The sequence below is a fragment of the Aquarana catesbeiana genome, linkage group LG11 (assembly GCF_042186555.1).
Source record: "Aquarana catesbeiana isolate 2022-GZ linkage group LG11, ASM4218655v1, whole genome shotgun sequence".
Taxonomy (NCBI): Eukaryota; Metazoa; Chordata; class Amphibia; order Anura; family Ranidae; genus Aquarana; species Aquarana catesbeiana.
Genome location: NC_133334.1, coordinates 1457155 through 1481000, shown reverse-complemented (window position 1 = coordinate 1481000; position 23846 = coordinate 1457155). Strand labels below are relative to the sequence as shown.

The 23846-nt window shown below is 52.5% G+C and overlaps 1 protein-coding gene across 2 annotated transcripts in view; it reads right to left on the bottom strand.

The window, feature by feature from the left end:
- ABCC8 (ATP binding cassette subfamily C member 8) overlaps nucleotides 1-23846 on the bottom strand; it is a 261472-nt gene that overhangs the window by 25933 nt on the left and 211693 nt on the right. For both annotated transcript variants that reach the window (XM_073603932.1, XM_073603931.1), the window contains exons 25-35: nucleotides 19015-19253; nucleotides 18622-18788; nucleotides 18045-18114; nucleotides 16095-16252; nucleotides 12983-13075; nucleotides 12724-12826; nucleotides 11968-12081; nucleotides 9814-9934; nucleotides 9605-9735; nucleotides 6948-7026; nucleotides 3207-3315 (exon numbers count right to left, since the gene is read on the bottom strand). In XM_073603932.1, coding sequence (XP_073460033.1) covers nucleotides 3207-3315; nucleotides 6948-7026; nucleotides 9605-9735; nucleotides 9814-9934; nucleotides 11968-12081; nucleotides 12724-12826; nucleotides 12983-13075; nucleotides 16095-16252; nucleotides 18045-18114; nucleotides 18622-18788; nucleotides 19015-19253 — 1384 coding nt within the window. The remainder of the gene's footprint in view (nucleotides 1-3206; nucleotides 3316-6947; nucleotides 7027-9604; nucleotides 9736-9813; nucleotides 9935-11967; nucleotides 12082-12723; nucleotides 12827-12982; nucleotides 13076-16094; nucleotides 16253-18044; nucleotides 18115-18621; nucleotides 18789-19014; nucleotides 19254-23846) is intronic.

Sequence of the window (23846 nt, the reverse complement as noted above, 5' to 3'; positions counted from 1 at the left end):
GGTTCTCACCATCCCTGTTCTGAGTTCCCGGGTCTGTACACCCGCTGTGCCCATTATGAGGGGTTCTCACCATCCCTGTTCTGAGTTCCCGGGTCTGTACACCTGCTGTGCCCATTATGAGGGGTTCTCACCATCCCTGTGCTGAGTTCCCGGGTCTGTACACCCGCTGTGCCCATTATGAGGGGTTCTCACCATCCCTGTGCTGAGTTCCCGGGTCTTTACACCCGCTGTGCCCATTATGAGGGGTTCCCACCATCCCTGTGCTGAGTTCCCGGGTCTGTACACCCGCTGTGCCCATTATGAGGGGTTCCCACCATCCCTGTGCTGAGTTCCCGGGTCTGTACACCTGCTGTGCCCATTATGAGGGGTTCTCACCATCCCTGTGCTGAGTTCCCGGGTCTGTACACCCGCTGTGCCCATTATGAGGGGTTCTCACCATCCCTGTGCTGAGTTCCTGGGTCTGTAGACCCGCTGTGCCCATTATGAGGGGTTCTCACCATCCCTGTGCTGAGTTCCCGGGTCTGTACACCCGCTGTGCCCATTATGAGGGGTTCCCACCACCCCTGTGCTGAGTTCCCGGGTCTGTACACCCACTGTGCCCATTATGAGGGGTTCCCACCATCCCTGTGCTGAGTTCCCGAGTCTGTACAACTGCTGTGCCCATTATGAGGGGTTCCCACCATCCCTGTGCTGAGTTCCCGGGTCTGTACACCCGCTGTGCCCATTATGAGGGGTTCCCACCATCCCTGTGCTGAGTTCCTGGGTCTGTACACCTGCTGTGCCCATTATGAGGGGTTCTCACCATCCCTGTGCTGAGTTCCCGGGTCTGTACACCTGCTGTGCCCATTATGAGGGGTTCTCACCATCCCTGTGCTGAGTTCCCGGGTCTGTACACCCGCTGTGCCCATTATGAGGGGTTCTCACCATCCCTGTGCTGAGTTCCCGGGTCTGTACACCCGCTGTGCCCATTATGAGGGGTTCTCACCATCCCTGTGCTGAGTTCCCGGGTCTGTACACCCGCTGTGCCCATTATGAGGGGTTCTCACCATCCCTGTGCTGAGTTCCCGGGTCTGTACACCCACTGTGCCCATTATGAGGGGTTCTCACCATCCCTGTGCTGAGTTCCCGGGTCTGTACACCCGCTGTGCCCATTATGAGGGGTTCCCACCATCCCTGTGCTGAGTTCTCGGGTCTGTACACCTCCTGTGCCCATTATGAGGGGTTCTCACCATCCCTGTGCTGAGTTCCCGGGTCTGTACACCCGCTGTGCCCATTATGAGGGGTTCCCACCATCCCTGTGCTGAGTTCCCGGGTCTGTACACCCGCTGTGCCCATTATGAGGGGTTCCCACCATCCCTGTACTGAGTTCCCGGGTCTGTACACCCGCTGTGCCCATTATGAGGGGTTCTCACCATCCCTGTGCTGAGTTCCCGGGTCTGTACACCTGCTGTGCCCATTATGAGGGGTTCTCACCATCCCTGTGCTGAGTTCCCGGGTCTGTACACCCGCTGTGCCCATTATGAGGGGTTCTCACCATCTCTGTGCTGAGTTCCCGGGTCTGTACACCCGCTGTGCCCATTATGAGGGGTTCCCACCATCCCTGTGCTGAGTTCCCGGGTCTGTACACCCGCTGTGCCCATTATGAGGGGTTCTCACCATCCCTGTGCTGAGTTCCCGGGTCTGTACACCCGCTGTGCCCATTATGAGGGGTTCCCACCATCCCTGTGCTGTGTTCCCGGGTTTGTACACCCGCTGTGCCCATTATGAGAGGTTCCCACCATCCCTGTGCTGAGTTCCCGGGTCTGTACACCCGTTGTGCCCATTATGAGGGGTTCTCACCATCCCTGTGCTGAGTTCTCGGGTCTGTACACCCGCTGTGCCCATTATGAGGGGTTCTCACCATCCCTGTGCTGAGTTCCCGGGTCTGTACACTCACTGTGCCCATTATGAGGGGTTCCCACCATCCCTGTGCTGAGTTCCTGGGTCTGTACACCCGCTGTGCCCATTATGAGAGGTTCCCACCATCCCTGTGCTGAGTTCCTGGGTCTGTACACCCGCTGTACCCATTATGAGGGGTTCCCACCATCCCTGTGCTGAGTTCCCGGGTCTGTACACCCACTGTGCCCATTATGAGGGGTTCTCACCATCCCTGTGCTGAGTTCCCGGGTCTGTACACCCCCTGTGCCCATTATGAGGGGTTCTCACCATCCCTGTGCTGAGTTCCCGGGTCTGTACACCCGCTGTGCCCATTATGAGGGGTTCCCACCATCCCTGTGCTGAGTTCCCGGGTCTGTACACCCGCTGTGCCCATTATGAGGGGTTCTCACCATCCCTGTGCTGAGTTCCCGGGTCTGTACACCCGCTGTGCCCATTATGAGGGGTTCCCACCATCCCTGTGCTGTGTTCCCGGGTTTGTACACCCGCTGTGCCCATTATGAGAGGTTCCCACCATCCCTGTGCTGAGTTCCCGGGTCTGTACACCCGTTGTGCCCATTATGAGGGGTTCTCACCATCCCTGTGCTGAGTTCTCGGGTCTGTACACTCACTGTGCCCATTATGAGGGGTTCCCACCATCCCTGTGCTGAGTTCCCGGGTCTGTACACCCCCTGTGCCCATTATGAGGGGTTCCCACCATCCCTGTGCTGTGTTCCCGGGTTTGTACACCCGCTGTGCCCATTATGAGGGGTTCTCACCATCCCTGTGCTGAGTTCCCGGGTCTGTACACCCGCTGTGCCCATTATGAGAGGTTCCCACCATCCCTGTGCTGAGTTCCCGGGTCTGTACACCCGCTGTGCCCATTATGAGGGGTTCTCACCATCCCTGTGCTGAGTTCCCGGGTCTGTACACCCCCTGTGCCCATTATGAGGGGTTCTCACCATCCCTGTGCTGAGTTCCCGGGTCTGTACACCCGCTGTGCCCATTATGAGGGGTTCCCACCATCCCTGTGCTGAGTTCCCGGGTCTGTACACCCGCTGTGCCCATTATGAGGGGTTCCCACCATCCCTGTGCTGAGTTCCCAGGTCTGTACACCCGCTGTGCCCATTATGAGGGGTTCTCACCATCCCTGTGCTGAGTTCCTGGGTCTGTACACCCACTGTGCCCATTATGAGGGGTTCTCACCATCCCTGTGCTGAGTTCCCGGGTCTGTACACCTGTTGTGCCCATCCTTTAACACAGAGGTAAGTAGCTGCCCCTCCCAAACCTACCTGATGGTGCCACTGAACAGAATGGGGTCCTGTAGGATGATGGACAGTCGGGATCGCAGCGTTTGTAGTGGTAGTTTGGCGATATCGATCCCATCGATGATGATCCTCCCTGGAAGGATGGAGATGGTGATCTGTCACATGTGTGGGGTGGGGGAGGGGAGACTGAGGACCTCATTGGGGGACATTTATACAGATGATTAGAAATACAAATATGATTTGATCAGCATTTTATTCCCAGTCCTGAGACATTGGAAACTCCTGCCCAGATCCCGCCCACTTACCAGAATGGCCTATCCATACCCTGACCCTGATTATGCAGGGACCGCCCACCGATCACTGTATACATCCCACGCGGGGTTCCGGTGATCTCAGGAAACAGCACAATAGGAGGACTGTCAGTGTCTGGAAATCAGAGGGTCCCACAGACAGACCCGTACCCCGATAGGGGCCAATCACAATATTCCCCTCACACATGTACAGGAAACGGGCTGTTCCGTAGTGCTGGGGGCTGTGAGGACCACCGGATGGAAACCATGGATGATCAAAGTGAAGAAATGTCATCTGCACGCCGAGGATTCCTCCAAAGGGTCCAAAGCTTCATTATGGTGGTCACATGATAAATATACAGCAACGTTTTGGAGCCCTGCAGGGCCCCTTCATCAGGCAAGCTTTGGATCCTTTCGATAGGGGCCAATCACAACACAGGGGCGTGCCGGTGACCTCACATTGTGCAGATTATATTATTTATTTTATAGCCTTCAATGTTTTATATCACAGAACCCCTCTTCTCAGTGTGGGGGGTCAGTGTGAGGTTTCAGGGGTCAGTGTGGGGGGTCAGTGTAAGGGGTCAGGGGTCAGTGTGGGGGGTCAGCGTGAGGGGTCAGTGTAGGGGTTCAGGGGTCAGTGTGGGGGGTCAGCGGTTAGTTTGTGGGGGTCAGCGGTCAGTGTGGGGGGTCAGCGGTCAGTGTGGGGTCAGGGGTCAGTGTGGGGGGTCAGCGTGAGGGATCAGCGGTCAGTGTGGGGGGTCAGTGCGGGTGGTCAGCGTGAGGTTTCAGGGGTCAGTGTGGGGGGTCAGTGTAAGGGGTCAGGGGTCAGTGTGGGGGGTCAGCGTGAGGGGTCAGTGTAGGGGTTCAGGGGTCAGTGTGGGGGGTCAGCGGTTAGTTTGTGGGGGTCAGCGGTCAGTGTGGGGGGTCAGCGGTCAGTGTGGGGTCAGGGGTCAGTGTGGGGGGTCAGCGTGAGGGGTCAGCGGTCAGTGTGGGGGGTCAGTGCGGGTGGTCAGCGTGAGGTTTCAGGGGTCAGTGTGGGGGGTCAGTGTAAGGGGTCAGGGGTCAGTGTGGGGGGTCAGCGTGAGGGGTCAGTGTAGGGGTTCAGGGGTCAGTGTGGGGGGTCAGCGGTTAGTTTGTGGGGGTCAGCGGTCAGTGTGGGGGGTCAGCGGTCAGTGTGGGGTCAGGGGTCAGTGTGGGGGGTCAGCGTGAGGGGTCAGCGGTCAGTGTGGGGGTCAGAGGTCAGTGTGGGGGGTCAGTGTGGCGGTCAGCGCGAGATGTGGGGGGTCAGTGTGGGGGGTCAGCGTGAGGGGTCAGGGGTCAGTGTGGGGGGTCAGGGGTTAGTATGTGGGGGACAGCGTGAGGGGTCAGCGGTTAGTGTGTGGAGGTCAGGGGTCAGTGTGGGGGGTCAGTGTGGGGGTCAGGGGTCAGTGTGGGGGGTCAGTGTGAGGGGTCCGTGTGGGTTGTCAGTGTAGGGGGTCAGGGGTCAGTGTGAGGGGTCAGCGGTTAGTGTGTGTGGGGGTCAGGGGTCAGTGTGGGGGGTCAGTGTAGGGGTTCAGGGGTCAGTGTGGGGGGTCAGCGGTTAGTGTGTGTGGGGGTCAGGGGTCAGTGTGGGGGGTCAGTGTAGGGGTTCAGGGGTCAGCGGTTAGTGTGTGGGGGTCAGCGAGAGGGGTGAGTGTGGGGGGTCAGGGGTCAGTGTGTGGGGTCAGCGTGAGGGGTCAGTGTGGGGGGGTCAGCGTGAGGGGTCAGGGGTCAGTGTGGGGGTCAGTGTGGGGGTCAGGGGTTAGTATGTGGGGGACAGCGTGAGGGGTCAGCGGTTAGTGTGTGGAGGTCAGGGGTCAGTGTGGGGGGTCAGTGTGGGGGTCAGGGGTCAGTGTGGGGGGTCAGCGTGAGGGGTCCATGTGGGTTGTCAGTGTAGGGGGTCAGGGGTCAGTGTGAGGGGTCAGCGGTTAGTGTGCGGGGGTCAGGGGTCAGTGTGGGGGGTCAGCGTGAGGGGTCAGGGGTCAGTGTGGGGGGTCAGCGGTTAGTGTGTGGGGGTCAGCGAGAGGGGTCAGTGTGGGGGGTCAGGGGTCAGTGTGGGGGGTCAGCGGTTAGTGTGTGGGGGTCAGGGGTCAGTGTGGGAGGTCAGGGGTCAGTGTGGGGGGTCAGCGGTTAGTGTGTGGGGGTCAGGGGTCAGTGTAAAGGGTGCCGCTTGGGAAGATATGTTACGGAGATACCAGTGCTGGGACAAGTATTGGAGTTGTTGCCAATATGGAAGTGGTCTCCCATAGCAACAGTCTGGAGCTGGACTCGAAGGTTCTGGGTATCCCATACCACCCTATACACCATCCAAGTGGTAATAGACATCAAAAACGAAGCCCCTGCATTGGCCTACTGACTTTGTATGCTGCTGAAAATGCGTGTCGCCTGGCTGTGCGGAAGAAGGGGGACCCAAAATCCAGCAGCCCTTAAGGGGGTAGCACTACACATAATATGGAGGTGGGGAATAGAGAGGGGAGGGGTGCAGGGGGAGGGGGCACTAAACTGAAAGGGGAGGGGCAAAAGAGGAAGAGTCACTTTACCCAGAGGGAAGGAGTAACTACAGAGAAGAGAGGGGCCCAGGGGGAGGAGTCAGTGTACACAGAAGGAAAGGTTGAGGGGGAGGAGTCAGTGTACACAAAGGGAGAGGTCAAGGGGAGGAGTCAGATTACAGAGAAGGGCAGGGAAAGGAGGAGGAGTCAGTGTACAGAGAAGGGAGGGGTCAAGGGGAGGAGTCAGTTTACAGAGAAGGGCAGAGTGTAGGAGGAGGAATCAGTTTACAGAGAAGGAAGGGTTGAAGGGGAGGAGTCAGTGTACAGAAAGGAATGGGTCAAGGGGGAGGAGTCAGTTTACAGAGAAAACCAGGGTCAGGGGGAGGAGTCAGTGTACAAAGGATGGGTCGAAGGAGGAGTCAGGGTACAGAGAAGGGCGGAGTACAGGGGAGGAGTCAGTGTACAGAGAAAGGTGGGGTTAGGGTCCAGGTGATGGACATGTGGCCCCTGGTGTCCTGGGTTGGGTTGACCTTCAGAAGCTCTTCCTATCCTGGTGGCGGATGACCTAAATCTCCAGGGATCAGGGTGGGGTCAGAGGTCATTTTCCTACACCCCCCATGTCTGATCAATGTGATCAATAATTCTGATCACAGACAACAATCATATTGGAGAGCAGTGTGGGGGGTGTCCTCTTCTCACCGTCTGTTTTACCCCCCCAACAAACAGACCACAGAGACAGACCACAGAGACAGACCACAGAGACAGACCACGTCTTTTCAGGGACATTGATCTGTCTATTGACTGATATATTGGTCAGTCTAAATAAGTCTAAATAAGTCTATTGGTCGGTCTATTGATCGGTATGAACTCTCTCTGTTCCCTCCAACTGCATTTACTGAATTATTTACATAACCGCAGGGAATTTCTGGGGGCCCCGGGAGATCGGCGCCATTCATACATCGACTCACCTTGGAACATGTCCACCATTCTAAAGAAGGCCAGAGAGAAGGAGGATTTGCCGCTGCCGGTTCTCCCACAAATCCCGATCTGCAATGAGAAGACAGAGAACAATGGGGGTCTGACAGAGATTTTTCCTGGTGTCATGTAGAAGAGGACCTGTTTACACCTCAGACATGATGACGGTGACAGTATGGTGTCATGTAGAAGAGGACCTGTCTACACCTCAGACATGATGACGGTGACAGTATGGTGTCATGTAGAAGAGGACCTGTCTACACCTCAGACATGATGATGGTGACAGTATGGTGTCATGTAGAAGAGGACCTGTCTACACCTCAGACATGATGACGGTGACAGTATGGTGTCATGTAGAAGAGGACCTGTCTACACCTCAGACATGATGATGGTGACAGTATGGTGTCATGTAGAAGAGGACCTGTCTACACCTCAGACATGATGACGGTGACAGTATGGTGTCATGTAGAAGAGGACCTGTCTACACCTCAGACATGATGATGGTGACAGTATGGTGTCATGTAGAAGAGGACCTGTCTACACCTCAGACATGATGACGGTGACAGTATGGTGTCATGTAGAAGAGGACCTGTCTACACCTCAGACATGATGACGGTGACAGTATGGTGTCATGTAGAAGAGGACCTGTCTACACCTCAGACATGATGATGGTGACAGTATGGTGTCATGTAGAAGAGGACCTGTCTACACCTCAGACATGATGACGGTGACAGTATGGTGTCATGTAGAAGAGGACCTGTCTACACCTCAGACATGACGATGGTGACAGTATGGCGCCATGTAGAAGGGGACCTGTCTACACCTCAGACATGATGACGGTGACAGTATGGTGTCATGTAGAAGAGGACCTGTCTACACCTCAGACATGATGACGGTGACAGTATGGTGTCATGTAGAAGAGTACCTGTCTACACCTCAGACATGATGACGGTGACAGTATGGTGTCATGTAGAAGAGGACCTGTCTACACCTCAGACATGATGATGGTGACAGTATGGTGTCATGTAGAAGAGGACCTGTCTACACCTCAGACATGACGATGGTGACAGTATGGTGTCATGTAGAAGAGGACCTGTCTACACCTCAGACATGATGATGGTGACAGTATGGTGTCATGTAGAAGAGGACCTGTCTACACCTCGGACATGATGATGGTGACAGTATGGTGTCATGTAGAAGAGGACCTGTCTACACCTCGGACATGATGATGGTGACAGTATGGTGTCATGTAGAAGAGGACCTGTCTACACCTCGGACATGATGATGGTGACAGTATGGTGTCATGTAGAAGAGGACCTGTCTACACCTCGGACATGACGATGGTGACAGTATGGCGCCATGTAGAAGAGGACCTGTCTACACCTCGGACATGATGATGGTGACAGTATGGTGTCATGTAGAAGAGGACCTGTCTACACCTCAGACATGATGATGGTGACAGTATGGTGTCATGTAGAAGAGGATCTGTTTACACCTCAGACATGATGATGGTGACAGTATGGTGTCATGTAGAAGAGGACCTGTCTACACCTCAGACATGATGATGGTGACAGTATGGTGTCATGTAGAAGAGGACCTGTCTACACCTCAGACATGACGATGGTGACAGTATGGTGTCATGTAGAAGAGGACCTGTCTACACCTCAGACATGACGATGGTGACAGTATGGTGTCATGTAGAAGAGGACCTGTCTACACCTCAGACATGACGATGGTGACAGTATGGTGTCATGTAGAAGAGGACCTGTCTACACCTCGGACATGATGATGGTGACAGTATGGTGTCATGTAGAAGAGGACCTGTCTACACCTCGGACATGATGATGGTGACAGTATGGTGTCATGTAGAAGAGGACCTGTCTACACCTCGGACATGACGATGGTGACAGTATGGTGTCATGTAGAAGAGGACCTGTTTACACCTCAGACATGACGATGGTGACAGTATGGCGCCATGTAGAAGAGGACCTGTCTACACCTCAGACATGACGATGGTGACAGTATGGCGTCATGTAGAAGAGGACCTGTCTACACCTCAGACATGACGATGGTGACAGTATGGCGTCATGTAGAAGAGGACCTGTCTACACCTCAGACATGACGATGGTGACAGTATGGTGTCATGTAGAAGAGGACCTGTCTACACCTCGGACATGATGATGGTGACAGTATGGTGTCATGTAGAAGAGGACCTGTCTACACCTCGGACATGATGATGGTGACAGTATGGTGTCATGTAGAAGAGGACCTGTCTACACCTCGGACATGATGATGCTGACAGTATGGTGTCATGTAGAAGAGGACCTGTCTACACCTCGGACATGATGATGGTGACAGTATGGTGTCATGTAGAAGAGGACCTGTCTACACCTCGGACATGATGATGGTGACAGTATGGTGTCATGTAGAAGAGGACCTGTCTACACCTCGGACATGATGATGGTGACAGTATGGCGCCATGTAGAAGAGGACCTGTCTACACCTCAGACATGATGACGGTGACAGTATGGTGTCATGTAGAAGAGGACCTGTCTACACCTCAGACATGATGATGGTGACAGTATGGTGTCATGTAGAAGAGGACCTGTCTACACCTCGGACACACCTCCACCTGTGTCACCCCTCTCACCTTCTGTCCGGGCGTGATGTGGGCATTGACGTGTTTCAGGACAGGTTTCAGCGAACTGTCGTATCGAACGCTCAGGTTCTGGATCTGGATCTCTCCGCTGTCCGGCCAGTTCTGTGGGATCTGCGAAGGGGCTGAACACACAGGAAGCTCATTAATTATTCATGAGGCTTGGAGATCACCTGACCAATGGGGCAGCAGCACATACTCACACAGGAGCCCCTTGTAATTCTCTGGCTCGGTCTTCAGAAGGCCATTTATCCTCTTCACGGCTCCCAGCTGGATCTCCATGTCGGAGAGATTCCTCACCATCCAGTTCAGGTAGTTGGAGACCTGCGAGATACGGGCACAAAATTCACCAACCGCAGCTGAACCTCAGACTGTCTATGCTGCATCTACAGGCCAATCAGAATCCACCCCCCATTAATCCAGTGTGTGTGTGTGTGTGTGTGTGTGTGGGGGGCTCCATGAAAACGATTGGCTCTTAAAGGCACCACAGACAGTTTTCTTTCATCTGTCACAGAATTCTCCTGTAAGGAGATAAATGTATAACAAACCATGAATCTCGCTTTACACAGAGATCCCACACACCAGCTGAATGCTGAAATCAGGCTTACAATGGGGATAGCTAATGAACAAACGGGGGGGATTAAACAGGTGGGTGTGGTCATCACACTTATAGGCCAAATTATAGGCAGGAGGTGGAGCAAAGGGAGAGGCAGCAAATGCAGATTCAGAAAAGTATTGTCCAGTTTGGGGGGGTGGACATTACTGTAGCCCCCTGGTCCTAAACAGGGCTGTCATGTAAATGTCGTTTTTGGCCGGGCTGTAGGCCGCTCAGGCTGATTGTACAGTTTATCTGGTCTTTCCCCTAATCTCAATCAGGTTGTGCATTTCCCACTCTCGCCAGTAGGTGTCACTGGTACCACAGTCCAGTATGAGAAGTAAAACTAGGTTGAGCTATGAATATTTATTCTTCTTCCAGCCAGCCCAGTAGGAGGTTCTTGGGCACTGGTGCATTCTGGGAGATAATATATATTTGGGATTGGCCATGTGCTCGCTCTCTCTTGCCTCACAGGATGAGTTGCTGAAGTGAGCTCTGCATGTAAGCCCAGAAACCTGTCTGGGGCCTACTAATCCTGAGGTGGTCCTTAGGCTGTCTTGCCCAGTGTGCAAGAAGCCAAGCCAAATAGAGAGGACCCAGGGGAGGACCCTTGCTGGAGAGAGCCAGGATGAAGGCTGGCCTCAGAAGGGCCTGGTGATTCATTTGGAGGACACGTCTACATCTAAAATGTGCTTACAGTGTTGCTGGGTCAGCTTAAATTGTTCTGACACTGTGAAGCTGGATCTTGCTCTACAATCTGAAACGTGCTTGCAGTATTACCAGGTCAGCGTAAAGGTTCTGGGACTGTGAAGCTGTACTTTTTCTGGATCCAAGGAGTCTGTAAGTGATCTGCTAATGCTATCTGAGACCCCTAACCCTCTCTCCTACTACCTTCTTCCAAGTTCCACATTAAAGCTTAGAAAGATCAAAAGTGACTGGCGCCCAATTTTTGCTCAAAACTCCCCATTATAGCTATGGACTCAGCCCTGGTGTAAGTGTTAGCTCGCCCTCCCCCTCCCCTCTGGAGGTGATACTCTGCCTTTAGAAGACCCAGGCGCTACGTTACTTTATGGTAAATGCTGATCTCATATATCTGTCTCCACTTTGTTGACCATTCTTAAAGCCCACAGGTTGGGGATCAGTGTCTATGGGTCAATATCTGGGGGGGGTCAGTGTCTATAGGTCAATATCTGGGGGGGTCAGTGTCTATAGGTCAATATCTGGGGGGGTCAGTGTCTATAGGTCAATATCTGGGGGGGTCAGTGTCTATAGGTCAATATCTGGGGGGGTCAGTGTCTATAGGTCAATATCTGGGGGGGGTCAGTGTCTATAGGTCAATATCTGGGGGGGTTAGTGTCTATAGGTCAATATCTGGGGGGGTCAGAATCTGGGGGAGGACTGTTCACATACAGGAAATGTGAAACATTCCCCACATTGGTGAATGTGACTCATACCGTTATGTGGTCACATGATTCACATGTGAAGATGGAGATCTGGAATAGCGGAGAACCAAGGGTCACAGTGACATAATAGTCAGAGGTTACCTAGCTAACTCAGGAAAATTGTGACGGGAGGCTGCAGTTCCACCCAGAAGCACCATGAAAGGCTACTGAATCTATACAGATTTTAGGTGAAAGGAAAGAGGTAGACTTGTCTGACTTTCACACAGTTGCAGAGTTCTCTGGATGACATCAGCAGTGCACAGCTCTGTGCTGTATAATGGTGGAGTGTTCCAATCTGGCAACACCCAGAAATACTCTACCATCAAGGCGTAGATGAGTCCCAGGCCGACCAATCCCGTGGTGAGGTTGTTCTGCAACCGATAGGTGATGGAGGCAACAGCCGCTACCAGAACGACGCAGGCCCCGATATATTCCTGTATGAGGAGAGAAAATATTTATTTGATTCATGGGAGATGACCGAGAGGGACATAGGACAGCTTCCTCTTGTGATGTCCATTGTGAGACCAGCCCCCAAGGAATGGCCACAAGGATGTCCATTGCGTGACTGGCCCCCAAGAAATGGCCACTCAGATGTCCATTGTGTGACCGGCCCCCGAGGAATGGTCACCGGGATGTCCATCATGGGACCAGCCCCCTAAGAATGGCCACCAGAATGTCCATTGTGTGACTGGCCCCAAGGAATGGCCACCGGGATGTCCATTGTGTGACCGGCCCCCATGAAATGGCCACCGGGATGTTCATTGTGTGACTGGTTTGTGAGGAACATCAACTGGGGGAGGCATTGTGTGATTAGCCGGCCCCTGAGTAAAGTCTGTTGGGATGTCCACTGTGTAACTGGCCCTCGTGGCACATCCACCAAATACCTGTTTGTGACTAGCTAGCCCTGAGAAACTTCTGCTTGGATATCCCTCGTGTGATTGGCCCGGGAGGAACGTCTACTGGGAAGTCCATCATGTGACCACCCCCAAAAAAAATCAACTGGGATGTCTTAAATGGTTACAGATGCTCTTCCCCCTGTGTACAGTAAATGACTCCCTCTAGCCATCCTCACTCACCATGCGCACTTCTAGCCAGCGATTGGCGGCGGTCAGGAAGAGGGACGCAATGTTGTTGGAGTCTGTGAGTTCTAGAAGTTTCTGCTGGAACCTGGTCTCATATCTGGAGGAGAGAGACAACATGGACATCAGGCCATATAATAAATAAGTGAACAATGTGAGAGCCCATAACCCTCAGCAACCAATCAGTTGCCCAACTTTTATAGCTGGGAGGAGTGGAGGCGGTTGCTATAGGTAACAGCAGCTCAATGTTCATTACCTGAATGCCCGTATGGTGGTCAGTCCCTCCACCGTCTCAGAGAACTGCGCCAGTAGGGGGAGCTGCGTGCTGTCCTCCAGCTGCTGAAGGTCTCTGAAATAAGACGTTATGTACTAAGAGATCGGGATAAGATACACTGTGATATCACTTCTACTGATCTACAGGAACATGCCTCATCACAGGGTGTATAGATCGCCCTCTGTTTCCTGTACTGTGCCCTCCTCACCCTGATATTATATCGCCGTGTGATATGGCGCAGATTTCCAATCAGCAGCAGATGGTAAAACGCTCGGCGTATTATTGGAGATCTCACAGAAGCTCAGGCAAGAAGTAAACAGATTTTATCCACAAATAAACAATTCCAGGAAGTTTGGAGATGTATTTATAATGTGGTTAGGATGATCAGAGAGAATAAACAGAGAACGGGGAGTCCGGGGAAACTTCTCTTTATATGGACAAACCACAGAAATCTCCATCTGGAGGAAAATGTTCCTAATCTCCGTACAGATCAGAGATGTCACCATTCCAGATGTATTTATACCAGTAGATACACATCCCCGGATACATTGTTACTGTTCATTCAAGGATAAGCCCCGCCCACTGTCACCAAACATCACAGGTATCCCACCTGTGCACTGAAAGTGGGCAGAATTTAGGTGAGGTGGATATGTCTGCCCATCTTTGACCATGTTTGTCCAAGAAGAGACCCTATAACACTTGATTTGTGTTTGTATTATACTCAATGAATGGGCCCTATAACCCTGGAAATGTGTTGGATGTTTACCTGAAGAAAGGACCCTATAACCCCTGAAATGTGTTGGATTACATCCAATGAAGGGTCCTATGAGCCCTGAAACGTGTTGGATGTTTACCTGAAGAAAGGACCCTATAACCCCTGAAATGTGTTGGATGGTTACCTGAAGAAGGGACCCTATAACACCTGAAAAGTGTTGGTCTGTACCCGATGAAGGGATCCTATAGCCCCTGAACTGTGTTGGGTTACACTGATGAATGAATCCTGTAACCTCTGAAATGTGTTGGATTGTACCTGATGAAAAGACCCTATAACCCCCGAAATGTGTTGGATTGTACCTTATGAAGGGACCTTATAACATTTGAAATGTTGGGGTGATACCTTATGAATGGACCCTATAACCCCTGAAATGTGTTGAATTGTAACCTGATGAAGAGACCCCATAACTCCTGAATTGTGTTGGATTGTACCTGATGAAGACACCCTAAAAACTCCTAAAATGCGTTGGGTTACACCTGATGAATGAATCCTGTAACCCCCGAAATGTGTTGGATTTTACCTGATGAAGGGACCCTATAACCCCTAAAATGTTTTGGATTGATACCTGAAGAAAGGAACTTATAACTCCTGAAATGTATTGGATTGATACCTTAGGAAGAAACCCTATAGCCCATAAAATGTGTTGGATTGTACCTGATGAAGAAACCCTATAACACCTGAAATGTGTTGGACTATACCCAATGAAGGGACCCTACAACCCCTGAAATGTGTTGGAATGTACCTGATGAAGGGACACTATAGCCCCTAAAATGTATTGGGTAATACCTGATCAATAGACAGTAAAGGAAAGTCGCCACTCCGGGTGAGAGGCACAATGAACAGACTTCTCACATGGGTGCAATCCCCCGCCTCGCCTGCCGTAGAAGACGGAATGAATGACGGAGGAAATTGGCTGCACACCGACGTGATTGAAGTCCATTTATTGAATATTTCATGCAAACAATGACACACACCAGGGTTTCAGAAGCCGGAACAGAGGTGGACAAGTTTCACACAGCTACACTGTGCTTACCCATCCCCCGATGAATGAATCCTGCAACCTCTGAAATGTGTTGGATGTTACCTGATGAAAGGACCCTACAATGCCTGAAATGTGTTGGACTATCATTGCTGAAGAGACTCTATAACCCCTGAAATGTGTTGGGTTATACTAATGAATGAATCTTGTAACCCCTGAAATGTGTTGGGTAATTACCTGATGAGGGGAACTTATAACCCCTGAAATGTGTTGGAGTGTACAAGTGTAACTTGTAGTACCTCCCCAGCATCACCTGGGGAGGGACTACAAGTTCCAGCATCACCTGGGGAGGGACTACAAGTTCCAGCATCACCTGGGGAGGGACTACAAGTTCCAGCATCACCTGGAGAGGGACTACAAGTTCCAGCATCACCTGGTGAGGGACTACAAGTTCCAGCATCACCCGGAGAGGGACTACAAGTTCCAGCATCACCTGGGGAGGGACTACAAGTTCCAGCATCACCTGGAGAGGGACTACAAGTTCCAGCATCACCTGGGGAGGGACTACAAGTTCCAGCCTCACCTGGGGAGGGACTACAAGTTCCAGCATCACCTGGGGAGGGACTACAAGTTCCAGCATCACCTGGGGAGGGACTACAAGTTCCAGCATCACCTGGGGAGGGACTACAAGTTCCAGCATCACCTGGGAAGGGACTACAAGTTCCAGCATCACCCGGAGAAGGACTACAAGTTCCAGCATCACCTGGAGAGGGACTACAAGTTCCAGCATCACCTGGGGAGGGACTACAAGTTCCAGCATCACCTGGGGAGGGACTACAAGTTCCAGCATCACCTGGGGAGGGACTACAAGTTCCAGCATCACCTGGAGAGGGACTACAAGTTCCAGCATCACCTGGTGAGGGACTACAAGTTCCAGCATCACCCGGAGAGGGACTACAAGTTCCAGCATCACCTGGGGAGGGACTACAAGTTCCAGCATCACCTGGAGAGGGACTACAAGTTCCAGCATCACCTGGGGAGGGACTACAAGTTCCAGCCTCACCTGGGGAGGGACTACAAGTTCCAGCATCACCTGGGGAGGGACTACAAGTTCCAGCATCACCTGGGGAGGGACTACAAGTTCCAGCATCACCTGGGGAGGGACTACAAGTTCCAGCATCACCTGGGAAGGGACTACAAGTTCCAGCATCACCCGGAGAAGGACTACAAGTTCCAGCATCACCTGGAGAGGGACTACAAGTTCCAGCATCACCTGGGGAGGGACTACAAGTTCCAGCATTCCTCCACAATGGACCTGACTTCCCATATAAGGACATTACCTGGAGGCCACCCGGAAGTGCTTCTGGATGAAGTAGCAGGTGATGGCCAGAGGGAGGAGCGAGATGATGAAGATGGGGGTGACGTAGGAGATGACGGCCAAGGCGGAGATGCAGAGTAAGGTGGATCGGCTGAGACATTCCAGGGTGGTCGGGATGTGCTGGGGAGAGAAGAGCCATTGTCAGTACAGGTTACATGTCAATGACTGGGCCAAATGATCTGCAAGGGGACCTGTCATAAGAGAAATGCTGCTGACCTCTCCTGTGGAGAATGCTAGTTTTCTGGCTGTCATGCCAATTCTTCAGCACCTTGAGTCTCCAGCCCGGAGCAATTATGTGGAATCAGAGCTCAGACATTCCTGATATATAGAAGCTCAGTGATTCAGGATATTGAAGACCAAGGATCAGCATGACAGCCAGGGGGTGTAGCTTCTCTAGAAGGAGAACAAGTAATGGCCGCCCCCTTTCCCATAGTTCTCATGTTTTCTTCCCAAGAAAAAAGATTGTAAAATATTTCTGCTGGATGATCTCTGTATGACATCATGTCGAAGCGAGGTCTGCAGACCATCCATGGACATCTACCTGGACAGGTCAGGGATTCTCACATGGATGTAGCGGGGTACAAGGAGAGGGAGGGGTTCTCCTGTTTTAAGTTTGCCAGGTCTGGTTCTGGAGACACCATGCCTCTTGTTCCTGATTGGTGAATGTCTGTGGGAGGAGCTTTCTGCAGTTTGAAAACTTCACCTGATCAATCAGAAGTTGACAGGCAGGGATGGGTGGTCTCCAGTTGGCTGTATTATTAAGGTGCTGGATTGGGCTCATTAAAGATTCATGGTCGCTCACATTCATAGGAGGTGCCATGGCTGCGGTGAGGCAGCTCTCAGCACAATCCCCCCCCTGGGGAACCAGAGTTCCATCTCCAGGTATAGAAATGAGAGCAGCATACCCAGGAAATACGAGTCCAGAAGTCTCTAATACCTGAATAAATTTCTACAAGAGAAAAATATCCAACTTGTTTCGGGGGCCCAAAGATCTCGAGGAGCCAATCACAGCACCAGAAAGAATTCATTGAAGAATGGACTGTGGGCAGTGCCCGGGGAGTGGTCGTAGTGGCACGCTCTGCTCCGTTGTATACTGTCCTCTGGTATGAAGTAACTGCAGTGTTAAAGACTTTTGGACTCATAATTCTTGGTCTGGTGGTCGCATTTCTATATGCGGATTTCAGAAGATGTAGCCCCCCTCCTGGCAGATGAGGGACCAGGTCTTGTTAGTAATCTGGGGGCTTCTGTGTGTTAAGGTCACCTCTGAAGTTTGATAGATTTGATGCAGACTGCCAAGTGAGGAAAAACCTAAGTGAGGGCTGTTGGGGGTGAAGGCCATCATGTCCTGGGGACCCTCTGAATGATAAAACACATACAGGCAGGTCTCATCTGTCTCTGGAGTATGGGATCTGTCCACGAGGAACTCTGAGGCCAAGGCATGAGCAGAGGGCAATAGTGTTAGAGACGTGGTCACCTTAGTCCCCACAAATGTGAAATGTATGGAAAGTATGACCCGGATTTCTTTGGTCTGATAATGGACCCGATTCTATTCCTGTCCCACGGGGAGTTCCCTCCATTGTCATCAGCTGCCAGGAGAGCATTTGAGTCCTTTGGGCAGAATTATCTGAAAATATTTGGTGGTCATAGATAAACAGAACACCCTCCATGGCGAGGAAACATCTCAGCCTCTGATGTCTTTCATGATGGATGACATGACATCCACTGTGACCCATTCCCCTACACAGAACGATCTCCATCAATCCACAATCTGATGATTGGGAACATTAGGATTTTGGATGTTGGACTGTATTCAGTTCCTTTATAAACCTCCTACCATACAAGCAGCTGATCCCCAGATCTGGAGGCCCCCATTAACCAATGAAGGCAACAAGTTCACCGAAATCCCACCCACCTGATCGATGGTGTTAAAGTCGGCAGAGAATCTGTTCAGAATACTTCCCAGGGGTGTCGTCTCGAAGAACCTGAAGAGGAGAACTTGTGAAAATGTGACCATTATAAACATTCTTCTCTGGGAACATGTGGGGGCGATACCTCACAGAGGCCACGAGGTGGGAATTTACTTTAATGGTGCCAAGAACTGGGAATATATCTCTGTGGTGGCAACAATTTGAAAGAGGAGAACTCATGAAAATGTGACGATTATAAACATTCTTCTCTGGGAACATGAGGGGGCGATACCTTACTGAGGCCACGAGGTGGGAATTTACTTTAATGGTGCCAAGAACTGGGAATATATCTCTGTGGTGGCAACAATTTGAAAGATACCTAATTGGCGCCAAAAATTGGGAGCTTACCTCACTGGTACCAGAAATTGAGAACGTAGCTTGTTGGTGCCAAGAACTGGGAAGAGATCTCACTAGTGCCAGAATTCGGGAATTTACCTCATTGGTGCCAGGATTTCGGAATTTACCTCATTGGTGCCAGGAACTGGGAATTTACCTCATTGGTGCCAGGAACTGGGAATTTACCTCATCGGTGCCAGGATGATGGCGTTTAACAGACTGTTGTGCAGTTTCTTGGCGACTCGCAGTCCCGTCCATTCTATGGCAATAGAGGTGGACAGGCACATGATAATAGCCAGGCAGGAGAGGATGCTGAACACCATGGAGTACGGAGAATGGTCGAAGCCACAGCTCTGCAGGGAAAGCACAGACATCAGTGAATATCAGGAGGGTCCCTGTATGGAGATAGATTGTAAGCTCTTGGGTTCAGGACAATTCCACATACATTCTAGCTCCTCCATCAATATGATTGGAATAATGGGAATACATACAATTTATATTTCCTAATGATAATATACACACAGTGGCACCATTTCCCCCCACTAATGGTGGACAGTAGAGTCAGGCAGGTGACATCACCTCTCTGGCACAGTTGGACGCAGACGTGTTGGAAATGGCGTCCCAGGTCCACTTGGCCAACCAGAAGTCGATGGCGACCAGCAGAGAGTGTTTGAGAAGTTGGGAGAAGACGAGGATGGGAAGGAGGAGAATCCCGGCCGAACTCAGATATTTCCCACAAGCCCTCCACGGCATCTTCGCCTTCTGATGGAGGACTGAGGAGAGGTTGTCATCATCATCCTCACTCTCCGATAACTCCTCTGTGAAATGAGAGACAGCGTGTCAGTAAGAGGGAGACAGTAATAGGGGGTGATGTCAGTATGGGGGGGTGATCATGTCAGTATGGGGGGGTGATGTCAGTATGGGGGGGGGTGATGATCATGTCAGTATGGGGGGGATATTCATGTCAGTATGGAGGGGTGATCATGTGAGTATGGGGGGATGATGTCAGTATGGGGGGGATGATGTCAGTATAGGGGGATGATCACGTCAGTATGGGGGGGATGATCATGTCAGTATGGGGGGGATGATCATGTCAGTATGGGGGGGATGATGTCAGTATGGGGGGGATGATGTCAGTATGGGGGGGGATGATGTCAGTATGGGGGGGATGATGTCAGTATGGGGGGATGATGTCAGTATGGGGGGATGATGTCAGTATGGGGGGGGATGATGTCAGTATGGGGGGGATGATGTCAGTATGGGGGGATGATGTCAGTATGGGGGGATGATGTCAGTATGGGGGGGGATGATGTCAGTATGGGGGGATGATGTCAGTATGGGGGGATGATGTCAGTATGGGGGGGATGATGTCAGTATGGGGGGGATGATGTCAGTATGGGGGGGGATGATGTCAGTATGGGGGGGGATGATGTCAGTATGGGGGGGGGATGATGTCAGTATGGGGGGGATGATGTCAGTATGGGGGATGATGTCAGTATGGGGGGGGATGATCATGTCAGTATGGGGGGGGATGATGTCAGTATGGGGGGATGATGTCAGTATGGGGGGATGATGTCAGTATGGGGGGGTGATGTCAGTATGGGGGGGTGATGTCAGTATGGGGGGGATGATGTCAGTATGGGGGGGGATGATGTCAGTATGGGGATGATGATGTCAGTATGGGGGGGATGATGTCAGTATGGGGGGGATGATGTCAGTATGGGGGGGATGATGTCAGTATGGGGGGGATGATGTCAGTATGGGGGGGGATGATGTCAGTATGGGGGGGGATGATGTCAGTATGGGGGATGATGTCAGTATGGGGGGGATGATGTCAGTATGGGGGGATGATGTCAGTATGGGGGATGATGTCAGTATGGGGGGGATGATGTCAGTATGGGGGGGATGATGTCAGTATGGGGGGGGATGATGTCAGTATGGGGGGGGATGATGTCAGTATGGGGGGGTGATGTCAGTATGGGGGGGATGATGTCAGTATGGGGGGGGATGATGTCAGTATGGGGGGGATGATGTCAGTATGGGGGGGGATGATGTCAGTATGGGGGGGATGATGTCAGTATGGGGGGGATGATGTCAGTATGGGGGGGATGATGTCAGTATGGGGGGATGATGTCAGTATGGGGGGGGATGATGTCAGTATGGGGGGGATGATGTCAGTATGGGGGGGATGATGTCAGTATGGGGGGGTGATCACGTCAGTATGGGGGGGATGATGTCAGTATGGGGGGGGATGATGTCAGTATGGGGGGGGTGATGTCAGTATGGGGGGGGTGATGTCAGTATGGGGGGGATGATGTCAGTATGGGGGGGATGATGTCAGTATGGGGGGATGATGTCAGTATGGGGGGTGATGTCAGTATGGGGGGGATGATGTCAGTATGGGGGGGGATGATGTCAGTATGGGGGGGATGATGTCAGTATGAGGGGATGATGTCAGTATGGGGGGGGATGATGTCAGTATGGGGGGGATGATGTCAGTATGGGGGGGGATGATGTCAGTATGGGGGGATGATGTCAGTATGGGGGGGGATGATGTCAGTATGGGGGGGATGATGTCAGTATGAGGGGATGATGTCAGTATGGGGGGGGATGATGTCAGTATGGGGGGGGGGGATGATGTCAGTATGGGGGGGATGATGTCAGTATGGGGGGATGATGTCAGTATGGGGGATGATGTCAGTATGGGGGGGATGATGTCAGTATGGGGGGGGATGATGTCAGTATGGGGGGGGGATGATGTCAGTATGGGGGGGATGATGTCAGTATGGGGGGATGATGTCAGTATGGGGGATGATGTCAGTATGGGGGGGATGATGTCAGTATGGGGGGGGATGATGTCAGTATGGGGGGGGATGATGTCAGTATGGGGGGGATGATGTCAGTATGAGGGGATGATGTCAGTATGGGGGGGGATGATGTCAGTATGGGGGGGGGATGATGTCAGTATGGGGGGGATGATGTCAGTATGGGGGGGATGATGTCAGTATGGGGGGGGATGATGTCAGTATGGGGGGTGATGTCAGTATGGGGGGGGTGATGTCAGTATGGGGGGGATGATGTCAGTATGGGGGGGATGATGTCAGTATGGGGGGGTGATGTCAGTATGGGGGGGATGATGTCAGTATGGGGGGATGATGTCAGTATGGGGGGGATGATGTCAGTATGGGGGGGGGTGATGTCAGTATGGGGGGGATGATGTCAGTATGGGGGGGGATAATGTCAGTATGGGGGGTGATGTCAGTATGGGGGGGATGATGTCAGTATGGGGGGGGATGATGTCAGTATGGGGGGGATGATGTCAGTATGGGGGGGATGATGTCAGTATGGGGGGGATGATGTCAGTATGGGGGGGATGATGTCAGTATGGGGGGGATGATGTCAGTATGGGGGGATGATGTCAGTATGGGGGGGATGATGTCAGTATGAGGGGATGATGTCAGTATGGGGGGGATGATGTCAGTATGAGGGGATGATGTCAGTATGGGGGGGATGATGTCAGTATGGGGGGGATGATGTCAGTATGGGGGGGATGATGTCAGTATGGGGGGGGGATGATGTCAGTATGGGGGGATGATGTCAGTATGGGGGGGATGATGTCAGTATGGGGGGGGATGATGTCAGTATGGGGGGGATGATGTCAGTATGGGGGGATGATGTCAGTATGGGGGGGATGATGTCAGTATGGGGGGGATGATGTCAGTATGGGGGGGATGATGTCAGTATGGGGGGATGATGTCAGTATGGGGGGGTGATGTCAGTATGGGGGGATGATGTCAGTATGGGGGGGTGATGTCAGTATGGGGGGGGATGATGTCAGTATGGGGGGGTGATGTCAGTATGGGGGGGATGATGTCAGTATGGGGGGGGATGATGTCAGTATGGGGGGGGATGATGTCAGTATGGGGGGGATGATGTCAGTATGGGGGGATGATGTCAGTATGGGGGGGATGATGTCAGTATGGGGGGGATGATGTCAGTATGGGGGGGGATGATGTCAGTATGGGGGGGGATGATGTCAGTATGGGGGGGGATGATGTCAGTATGGGGGGGGATGATGTCAGTATGGGGGGGTGATGTCAGTATGGGGGGGATGATGTCAGTATGGGGGGGATGATGTCAGTATGGGGGGGGATGATGTCAGTATGGGGGGGGATGATGTCAGTATGGGGGGGGATGATGTCAGTATGGGGGGGATGATGTCAGTATGGGGGGGGGGATGATGTCAGTATGGGGGATGATGTCAGTATGGGGGATGATGTCAGTATGGGGGGGGATGATGTCAGTATGGGGGGGATGATGTCAGTATGGGGGGGATGATGTCAGTATGGGGGGGGATGATGTCAGTATGGGGGGGATGATGTCAGTATGGGGGGGGATGATGTCAGTATGGGGGGGATGATGTCAGTATGGGGGGGATGATGTCAGTATGGGGGGGGATGATGTCAGTATGGGGGATGATGTCAGTATGGGGGGATGATGTCAGTATGGGGGGGATGATGTCAGTATGGGGGGGGATGATGTCAGTATGGGGGGGGATGATGTCAGTATGGGGGGGTGATGTCAGTATGGGGGGGATGATGTCAGTATGGGGGGGATGATGTCAGTATGGGGGGGATGATGTCAGTATGGGGGGGATGATGTCAGTATGGGGGGGATGATGTCAGTATGGGGGGATGATGTCAGTATGGGGGGGGATGATGTCAGTATGGGGGGGGATGATGTCAGTATGGGGGGGATGATGTCAGTATGGGGGGGGGATGATGTCAGTATGGGGGGGATGATGTCAGTATGGGGGGGGGATGATGTCAGTATGGGGGGGGATGATGTCAGTATGGGGGGGGATGATGTCAGTATGGGGGGGGGTGATGTCAGTATGGGGGGGTGATGTCAGTATGGGGGGGATGATGTCAGTATGGGGGGGGATGATGTCAGTATGGGGGGGATGATGTCAGTATGGGGGGATGATGTCAGTATGGGGGGGGATGATGTCAGTATGGGGGGGGATGATGTCAGTATGGGGGGGTGATGTCAGTATGGGGGGGATGATGTCAGTATGGGGGGGGGGGTGATGTCAGTATGGGGGGGTGATGTCAGTATGGGGGGGATGATGTCAGTATGGGGGGGGATGATGTCAGTATGGGGGGGATGATGTCAGTATGGGGGGATGATGTCAGTATGGGGGGATGATGTCAGTATGGGGGGGGATGATGTCAGTATGGGGGGGATGATGTCAGTATGGGGGGATGATGTCAGTATGGGGGGGGATGATGTCAGTATGGGGGGGGATGATGTCAGTATGGGGGGGTGATGTCAGTATGGGGGGGATGATGTCAGTATGGGGGGGATGATGTCAGTATGGGGGGATGATGTCAGTATGGGGGGGATGATGT